The following is a 10,048-nucleotide window of genomic DNA, read 5'->3' as shown; positions in this document are numbered from 1 at the left end:
TGTAAATTAGCTTGAATGCAGAAGAAAGTACAAAATAATGAGATGCAAAACAATGGAACTGATTGATAATTTTGAGGCAAATCGTAAAAGGATCAAAACGGTTAACATCGTGAAATCATATGAGTGACAATGGAGTTCGATTATCAGGCAGATATATTATAAAATTGAGGAGGTTTTACAACCACGCAATGCACGAATAAATTCACCAGTTTAATTATCAGGCAGATAGATTTTTGTAAAGACTATTAAAAAACGTGAAATTATGGATACGGGGACGCTTGCAAATTTATGCATGATCGTGGAGATTATAAGTCCGGATGGCAGCTTGATAAAGAATGACTAGAGGCGGCTGATAGTAGTAGTGTAAAGCAATTTGAATATTTGAGCTGATGGTTCTTTAATATCTTTATAATTTATACATTGAGCATGTTTTGTTGTAAAATCCTTCCAAAGTTCTCTTTGTAACACCTATGGAGTCTCAAGTGTTAAACTTTTGAATAGTTAAATTTTAATTAATTTAATTTAATTTAATAGTTTGACTTTCGAAATGCAACATGTAACAAGTATTTTGAATAAAACAAGTAATACAGAAAAAGCAAAAAGAAAATGGAAAACAAAGTTTCTTGTAAATATAAATAAAATAATTTCTTATCCAACAGCAAAGACTTCTAAAACACTTCAACCAAAAAAATAAAAAAAAAAAAAAAATTAAATATTCAAGTTTTATGTCACATCACTTGTTTTAATTAGCACTTAGATATTATTGCATATTTTTTTGTTAAAAAAAATATGATTTCAATACAGAACCATTTTCTCTAAAAAAATATTTCCATTTCTAATAGTACCAATTTGAGCTGAAATTGGCGTTGGTTGGAAGACGAAGCAAACCAAAGAAACATGAACGGATTACTGGTCCGTGCACCTATCATGTGTATTTCATCCGTGAAGTTTAGCCAAGATTTTCACAATCATTTGTACTCTTCCAAGTTCTTCCGCACAAGAGTTTATCCCAAGTGCAATTGCATAAGAAAAAAGGATACCCAAGATGTTTCCGAGGTACCTTTGCTTTCACCGCTTTTTTTGTTTTCCGGTAACACGTGTTAGCTAGAAGAAACTTAAAAACTTAACCTTTTGGGCAATTGTTAAGTTGAATGGTGCAAAAGAAAATTTATAGAAATGAAAGCTTGGTATTTTCGAGAGTGAGCAGAGAACATTTTACCTAGGATGGTTTCTGTCTTTTGAGTCTAATACTCCTCCATCCCAATTTATGTGGCACTTTTCGCTTCTGAGGAGTCAATTTGATTAATATTTTAAGCTAAATTTATTTTAAGCTAAATTGAATTAGATCAGCCCAGGATTTTAAAAGTAAAAATTAGATATTCAAAAAAACTATGCCGAAAGTATTATAAGTTGCAAATTTTGGCTGTGTCAGTATGATGAAAAACCTACATTTTAAAATGTTGGTCAAAAGTCATATAGTTAGGATCTTGTGAAGCGAAAAGTGCCACAAAAATTGAGATTTAGGGAGTTGTTGGCAAATTAAGATTTCTATGTATGTCATTTGGGTCTTTTTTGTTTCTAGAAGTAAAAAAAAAAAAACGAGGGAAAGTAGATGAAACAGAAATTAAAAGAGGTGGAGTAGAGGTATATCCAGGACATAGTACATCTTTTTGCATGTGTTTATGTGGTCTAAGCTGAAAGCAATATGTTCAATTGAACCCACCGAAAAGGGCTAGATCTGCCTCAGAAATAGTAGGGGAGGAAGTAAATAGGGGGAGATAGAAAAATGTACTCCCTCCGTCTCGATTTATGTGACACTGCTTGACTAGGTACAAAGTTTAAGAAAGAGAGAAAGACTTTTCAAATTTGTGGTCTAAAACAAACTTCTAGACATTTGTGTGGCTATAAATCATTTCATTATGATAAAAGGGGAATATCATAGTTAAGTTGTTTTAATTATAGAAATGTGACATTCTTTTTGGGACAGACTAAAAGGAAAAATGTGCGACATAAATTGGGAAGGAGAGAATAGTAGTTTGGAGCTCTCCAGCTGCATAGCTGCTAAGAAACTTGTAACTTGTTTTAAGACTATTCGACCTTTAATGACACGTTTAATGTAGCTTCCCAAAATTTTGAGCAATTTGACATATTATTTTTAAGTTAATAGTGAGGAAAGCGCTGGACCAGACTCTATTTCTACATAAAAGCTGGCTACTTGGCGGTCATAACTCCTAACTTCCTATGGAGATTTTGTACCAAACACTTCAGCCTAAAGGGAATGAGCAACAACAAAATGAGAACATGAGGTGCCTCGACCAACCCCATTTAAGAAGAAACTGCATCCAGGATGTTACAGGTGTGCTTTGAGCCCCCTTATTTCATAAGTTATAAAGAAAAATTTCCGACTTTTCTGCTACACAAGATCGAATATATAAGGTTATTACAGACCCGCAAAGTAGCCAGGACAGAATCTTGACCACATTGCTGCGATTTGTTGTCCAAAAGTAGGTAATTTGAAGTAAAAGACCGTCTTGGAAACTGGAACTCTCAAAGCAGAAAGTGAATCTGCATAACAGACGACATGGAGTTAACATTGATTCATCATGGCAAAGTATTTGATACACAGGTTTTTGAATAAATCAAAACTCCAAAAAGACAATAAACCCAAGCAGGGAGCTAAGTCTTAAAGCCGTGAGATAAATTGTGTTTGAACTGAATATGATCCCAAAGGGAATGGGCTAGTGCTCGAGGCATGGGAGTAAAGAGGAAGCACCAATACGTGGGGAAACATGGTTCAAAATCCAATCAGCTTTCTTGAAAATAGTTAATTTGTATTTTTAAGATCAAAAGAGTTGTACTGATTAATGAACTGGAAATGGATAGTTATGAATGGTTAGTGATTAAGCAAGGTTTGTACTCAGTTTTCTACTCCAAAATTTGTGCAATATTGTCATTCAGATATTTGAGTAAATGATTTTCAACTTAATAGGGCTTCTCAGTCCTTAAATCAGATAATCATTGTGTTACGGGCAGTTTGTGGAGCAGTATGGCTTTCTACCTGTTCAGTGTGCATGTTCCTTTAAGTTTTGGCGGCTTGTCTGCTGTTACCAGCATATTGCATCGTTCAGCTCTTGATCCACAGACCGAGGTGAGTAAGATTTCTACATACAGTATAAACTATTGCTATTCCAGTGCTGTGGGCTGGTTTAATGAATTATGAATTAAGTTCAAGAGATATATGCATACTTTCTCTTGTGTTCTCTGTTGCTTCTCGTGACTGGCTCAAAGTAAAAAAAATCAGGTTTCTTTCATTTCCTTGTTGTGCACAGAAGTTCTTACTGTTTGAAATTTATTCCATCGAATAAAACTTGTGGAACTCAAAAGTGACATATATCTAACTTGAGTAGCTTTGAAACGTTAAACTTTTCTCGACTAGAAGATAGTCCGTTAACTTGTGATTTTAATCAATTTGATAGTATCATTGCTTGTTTTTCACCACAGGCATTATCCGTAGTTGTACTTCAGACGTTAGAGCTTATTAGCGTTCTGTTTCTTTTAAGATGTGCTGAGAAGCCCCAATACAAGCTTCGTGATTTCTTTCAAGAGAAGCAATCAGCCAGAGAAAGGAACTGGTTACTTGCGTCAGCTCTTGGCTTCGGGTTCCTGGTTCTTCTGGTTTTCGTAACATCAATTATTGCTGACACGTTGATAGGTACTAAGGTAAGCTGTTTCCAATTCCTTTTTCAGTGGCATTATCAATTTGAGAGTTGAAAGGTTTAGTGCATGTGTTCACCTTGAAATAAAAGATGAAGAAGAAAAGAAAGAGACAAATACTATAATACATCACTCCGTGCCACTTTATCATGGTAGTTACATTACAGAAAATTATACCCTCTTGTGAGTAACGTGTGCAACAATGCAATCTCATAGTTTTACTTTGGTTTTGATAGTTTTAAACCAGGGTTTGGCACGCAGTGCAATTCTTTTGTCATGCTTTCCCTAGTGATAGATGTTTCTGTGTGCTCTTTTCTCTTTATAAAACCCAACTTTTGTTGCATAATTTCAACACACTTTCTACTTTGGCTTTGATTGTCTTTCTTTTAGGACTACTGAATTTTGTTTGATATTTGGCATGGTTAGATAGCAAAATTAAGGAAGGATTTTCTTCACTTGATTCTTGTGGACGTTAAGCACGCATTATTTCAAGCTTCAGTTAAATGACTGACGAGGAATCTAAAACATATATTTTGAATTAGAAGTGTGTAAAACTGAAGCACCGGACAAGTTAGTTGATTTTTAGGAACTAACATGCTTAACTACCTGTATGTATGTATTTTAGTGAGTTAGTTGCCTCATAAGTTTGTTCAATTTAGAAGTATAGTGGGAGATTAAGTAGAAGGTCCATCCATAGTTGCATTTTCTCGTCGATATCCATCATACTATGATACGATCCAAATATGGCAAGTTTCCAATTTTAGCTTCTCTTCCCTTTCAGTTAGTCTAATTAGTTTTGATGGTTGTTGAAAATCGGTTAGAGAGGTCACTTGATCTGGACGTGTTAGTTAAGGGACTGTTTCACTGTTAGAGTTAGTTATAACTAACTTTTAAATTCCCCCTTCCCAATCTTTCCCTCTATATATAGTTGCGATTCCTCTCCATTGTAAGGCGTCTCGGAATGAAAAAGGTCAATAAAATCTGATTCTAAGCTCAGTTCTAGTTCTTGAGCAAGCTGTTCAAGAACAATTCTCCTTGTTTGTTCTTTAGGCAAGCTTGATTTCTTTCCATTTCATCTCTAGAAATTCTGGATAGTGTCATATTAGGTCTCACTTTGAGTTGTTGTTCAGCGTTGCATGATGTTATAAATCTAGATCGGTGGTGTGAGAAAGTGATCATTGTTTGATGAGCTCTGCAGGACGTCAACAATCCAATCTTGAAGGAAATTCTTTCGAGTGGTCCAATATCGATAACATCATGCATCCTGGTCTACTGTGTCATCACCCCCTTGCTAGAAGAAGTTGTCTACAGAGGGTTTTTCTTGACTGCTCTTTCCTCCACAATGAAGTGGCAGCAAGCGGTGATTGTTAGCTCAGTTGTTTTTAGTGCAGCTCACTTCTCTGCTGAAAATTTCATACAATTGTTCATCGTAGGTTTAATCCTTGGATGCTCTTATTGCTGGAGTGGAAACATAAGGTCTTCTATTGTAATTCATTCACTATACAATGCTTTAACCTTACTAATAACATATGCATCATGAGTTGTTGCTTTTTGAGAGCAAGATAGATCTTTCTTTTTGGGGTTGGGGTCAGAAATTGAACTGTTTAGCTCAAGTGTCGGGGTAGTAAAACACCTCTAGCATGATAAAAAAGAATCCTAAGTAATGAGGGGGATCGGTACGAACATCGTAAAAATATGGCTTTCGAGCACCTCATAATGGTTTTGAATTTTGTAATATCATCAATATGACGTGTGTGAATAAGTGAATCTACATTCAAAGATGTGGTCTGGCGATCAATGAAACTGGATTAAAGTAAGGAGACTAATTTTCAATTTTCCAAAGATAAAAAGATGCTAAGCCAGATGGGGAGTAACAAGAACATGATGGATTATTCTTAGCCAGATGTTATGCTTATGACAATTAAAAGTATAAGAGAATATGGATCGGTGAAAAGGGGAAGGGGATTCGTAACGAAGGTTTAGATATCAAATTTAATTTCCCAAATTGCAAAACCTATAGAAAGTCCTGTAGTTTTGTATTATCTCTTAAAAGGATGATAAATATGGCTGTTTCCATCCAATGCTCGTTGTTATCGCAAAACAAAAAAGAAAGTCTTTCTACAATTTGATTTCTTGTGGAACCAGATGTAGTAGCTTATTTCATATTGATTCGCACTAGCACTTTCAAAGCATCATTGGATCATATACTATGACCTTTTTGATACACCAATTTTTTAGTAAAATCAAATTATCATAAAAATCACATTATGATAAATATGTTTAACTATAAATTACATATAATATCGGTATGATTTTAATAGTTTTAACTTTCTTTTAATTAAAATCAAACTAGACCAATTATGATCAGTTTTTTTTTTAATATTAAATCATATCAAACCTAATTAATAATCTTTTTTGTCGTTCAATTTTACAATTTTCACTGAACCCCGCTAATTGTAGTAACATTTGACAGCTTCAAGTTAGACTTGAAAATGACAAGTGGAAAGCTTCTATTTTGAGAACATGTGAAGATGATCATGTTAAGGAAATATAGCTGTTATTGAGCACTTGACAGGTGAGATTTGATTCAAAAGAAATCATTGCTCTTTCAAATCCTTTTAAGGAATTTGTCTACTGTATATACGAGGAAATTGTGAATGGAATATACTAGAAGCACAAGGGACCACCCGTTGCTCCAAAAATCATTTTCTTTTAGGGGAAAAAGAGCCAACTTTTAAGAAATATCTGCAAGCTGTACAGTAACGGACAGACAGGCATGTTTAGCTGGTTCAAATGTAAACGACATGTCTCGGTGGTTTATGCTGGCTTCCCATACTTTTCTTTGAACTTTTTGGAGGTCTTGTTCACCCTAATTTTTTTAAGAATTCATCATTTATAGAAAAGTAATAGTACTCAATTTGTCCCAATTTATATGACATTTTGTTTTAAAATTCTTTTCATATTAAATAACATTCCAAGTCTTAAGCTTTTAGCCTGCTTCAAACAATTCAATCTTAAGCTTTTACGCTGCTTCTACTTCTTTATTTGCTTTATGTATGATTGTGTGCTAGACTGCTAGTTAAACCACAATCTCCAATCTTCGCGACAAATATAAAAGAACTTAACCCACAATCTCCAATCTTTCGCAACACATATAGACAAATATAAAAGAACTTAACCCACCTTGATATTGTAATTCTGATCTCTTGTTTGGTTGCGCATCTTTCAAAATTTACAAATATAAATAGAAATTTATTTTCTTTATAAATGATATTAAATTAGTTATCTAATAATACATTGCTTCTTGAAAATATGTTAATTAGTAATCATACATTTGTAACTAATATTGTAAAAAATAATTGATTTATAATTTCAAATTAATAATATTTAAATTTTAATTGATTATAAAACTTAAAAGCATACCTTTTTTGCGAGAACATCACTGGATTGAATCTTTGACAAAAAAAGAATATTTATAAATATAATGCCATAACACTATTTAAAAGTTTGACAATAATTCTAATAAAAAAACTTTTAAAATTTTGTGATTTTTTAAAATAAAAAATATAACCTAAATTCAAATTTCAAAAGTAACATAAATTTATGTCAAATTCCAACGTTACATAAAATGTATGTTTCAACGTAACATAAGTAAATACTCCCTATAATTCAAAGAAAAGGAAAATATAAGTCTATAACCTCATTCACAACGAAATTCTACCTTAATAACGTCACTTATTATATGCCAAGAATTAATGACTCATTCTAATAATATAAGAGAGGTAGTTTCGAAAATTAGAATATTAACACGGTTATGCTAAATGAATAAAATAAAAAACTAAAAACAATTTGAGCAATTAAATGGAACCACGATTAGGAATGAGAATAAAAGAAAAATATAAATTCTATAAAAAGAAAAATATATTTTTAAAAATAAAAATAATTAAAAAGTAAAAATAAAAAAGAAATTAAATAATAGAAATAAAAATAAATTAGAAAAGAAAAGAAATTAAAATAAAATTAAAAAGAAATTAAATATTAGAAATAAAAAATAAATTAAAAAAAGAAAAGAAATTAAAATAAAATTAAAAAGTAACCACGTTTACGGGGTGTAATTACACCACCTTGGGACGAGAGTGTAGTAATAAAAATAAACGAATTACAAACAATTGCGAAAATTACACCCAATTCCAATTACCCGGGTGGCTTTCCAAAAGTTAGACATTTTCTTAAAATGGAATACAAATACTATTCTCTCGGAGTTTAATAAAAAAATACTTTTAAATTTTATGGTTTTAAATTAAAGATGTGTATAAATTATGACGTAAAAATATCCCTTGTGGTTATAAATTATCATGAAAAATTGTCAGCCAAAATAAATATCTTTGAGACATATAAAAAAGAAAGTTAGACATTTAAATTGGGACGATGGACTAATAAAAAGAAACAAAACAAGTTAAAAAATGAAACGAGGTAAAAAGAAAGTTAGACATTTAGATTGAGACGATGGAGTAATAAAAAGAAATAAAACAAGATAAAAAACGAAACAAGGTGAAAAGAAAGTTAGACATTTAAATTGAGAAGATGGAATAATAAAACGAAGGGAAAAGGGTCAAAAATATCTCCCAAAAATATCATCTAAAATCAAAAATTTTTCAAATATACTTCTTATCTAAAATCATTCAAAATCATTTTTTAAACCTTATCATTTAAATCCGACCCAACAATTAAATAATAATCCATAAGATCCTAGTCCCACCGGGGTATTTTCCCAATTCCTCAAACTTCATACCTACATGGTAGATTAAAGAAAGGAATAAGCTACTATAGATAAATAAGATAATTAAAGTATAAATATAAGCGACGATCAAATGGCAATAAACAAATGAGCAAAACTACAACTACTATGGGGATTATTATCCTGTCCGAATCCTCAACAACCTCCCATCTAAGGTCATGTCGGTAGTGAAACCGTGTCATATCCCGTCTAATGATTGAAGCCTCCCTTTACCTCTCCTGAAACTGTTCATAACCATCTTCACACCTCCGAAAAAAGATTTTAGATTATTTAATCGAGTTTAAATGATGGAGCGGGTTTAAAAAGAATTTCGGATTATTTGGGAGGATAATTTCCGTCAAGACAGGGATATATTTAAAAACTTTAAGGATGAAAAGGATATTTTTTATCAAAAATAAATTTGAAGAATATTTTTAATCTTTTTTTCAAAATAGAGGGGTATTTTTGACCCTTTTCCCTAAAAAGAAACAAGACAGGTTAAAAAACGAAACGAGGTTGTCCCAAAGAGGTGATTGCAAGGCCCCCACACAGCTCTAGATGACCACAATTTCCGCTAAACACACTAAAAAATATCCCAAGTAACAAGATTGACTGACAACCCACTCCTTTAAATTCCAAATGTATACATATCTAATGCGCTGGATTCCACTAAGTATATGTAACGTAGGCCCCCAACTCCTTTAAATTCCAAAACTTCTGCTTGAAACCAATAGATACATCCTTGAAATTCTCTGCTTTTTCTTTCTCTCTGCAAAATGGGTGCCTTTGAGAATCAAGTAAAGGACAGAGCAAAAGATTTGAAGACCCTTTTCAAGAAGGGAGTGAAGATTGTACAAAAGGGTTGGCACAAGGTCAGGCACATGAGGCGTTGATTTTTTTTTTTTTTTTTTGAACATGTAGATGAAAAAAGATTTGTTCTTTCTTTTCTTTATCATTTTGACTTTTTGAGATTTGAGGGGTTTTGGAATTTGGGTTTGGGGGAGAGTTGGTTACTATCTTTAGATATGTAACTAATTTGGGTGTTGAGTTGTAAACAGTTTTTTTGTTTTTCTTTTGGGTAGGGTTTGTAATTGTTTTCAATTTGTGCTCTTTGAAGTGTCACTTGTTAATTCATCTATTCCTAGGGTCTAAAATGTGAGAACTTGTGAATGAGAAGATTTTGGTCGTTTGCTTAATTTGAATCGGAAAATTAACCTAAATGATAATCCATTAAGCCGCTTAAATTAAAAATAGTCAACGAGTATCATTTATGTAAAAATTTCATTTCAATTTGCATGCATACCGCTCTGTTCATATAATGCTTATGGAAGGACATGCAGTATATATGTTCTTTTCCATGTATTTTTAGGTTATACCAAAACTAAGGAATAGGCAAAATCTTATACTCCCTCCGTCTTAGAAAAAGTGTCACGCTTAACCAGAAAACTTTGTCCCATAATAAGTCTTATCTTAGAAAATCAAAAATAAATTAATTAGTTTTTTTTTTAATTCTACCCTTAGATAAAAATGACAAAGATTAAAGTAATATCTAAATAA

General features: G+C 32.2%; 1 protein-coding gene across 4 annotated transcripts; it reads left to right on the top strand.

Moving 5' to 3' along the window:
• The first annotated feature begins 792 nt into the window (after positions 1 to 792).
• Positions 793 to 5,263, top strand: LOC132041804 (uncharacterized). Of its 4 annotated transcripts, none has more exons than XM_059432492.1 (4): positions 793 to 1,056; positions 2,990 to 3,148; positions 3,502 to 3,720; positions 4,913 to 5,263. In XM_059432492.1, the coding sequence occupies exons 1-4, from the start codon at positions 898 to 900 to the stop codon at positions 5,252 to 5,254; spliced, it is 879 nt and encodes a 292-aa protein (XP_059288475.1). In that variant the 5' UTR covers positions 793 to 897; the 3' UTR covers positions 5,255 to 5,263. The 4 variants fall into 4 exon arrangements, with proteins under 4 accessions (XP_059288475.1, XP_059288478.1, XP_059288476.1 ...); XM_059432495.1 differs by having other exon boundaries at positions 923 to 1,056; positions 3,012 to 3,148; XM_059432493.1 differs by lacking the exon at positions 793 to 1,056 and adding an exon at positions 2,175 to 2,909 and having other exon boundaries at positions 3,012 to 3,148.
• The last annotated feature ends 4,785 nt before the right edge of the window (positions 5,264 to 10,048 follow it).

The sequence above is a fragment of the Lycium ferocissimum genome, unplaced genomic scaffold (genome assembly GCF_029784015.1).
Source record: "Lycium ferocissimum isolate CSIRO_LF1 unplaced genomic scaffold, AGI_CSIRO_Lferr_CH_V1 ctg1173___fragment_1, whole genome shotgun sequence".
Classification (NCBI taxonomy): domain Eukaryota; kingdom Viridiplantae; phylum Streptophyta; class Magnoliopsida; order Solanales; family Solanaceae; genus Lycium; species Lycium ferocissimum.
The sequence above is the reverse complement of the archived record's forward strand: the minus strand, read 5'-3'. Positions and strand labels throughout refer to the sequence as shown.

What these genes read in the sequence shown, in the direction of transcription:
- LOC132041804 (XM_059432492.1), top strand. Translation starts at nt 898, where the DNA reads ATGAACGGATTACTGGTCCGTGCACCTATCATGTGTATTTCATCCGTG. An exon ending in ATACCCAAGATGTTTCCGAG is followed by an intron (nt 1,057 to 2,989) that starts GTACCTTTGCTT and finishes TCAACTTAATAG; the next exon opens with GGCTTCTCAGTCCTTAAATC. An exon ending in ACACGTTGATAGGTACTAAG is followed by an intron (nt 3,721 to 4,912) that starts GTAAGCTGTTTC and finishes TGAGCTCTGCAG; the next exon opens with GACGTCAACAATCCAATCTT.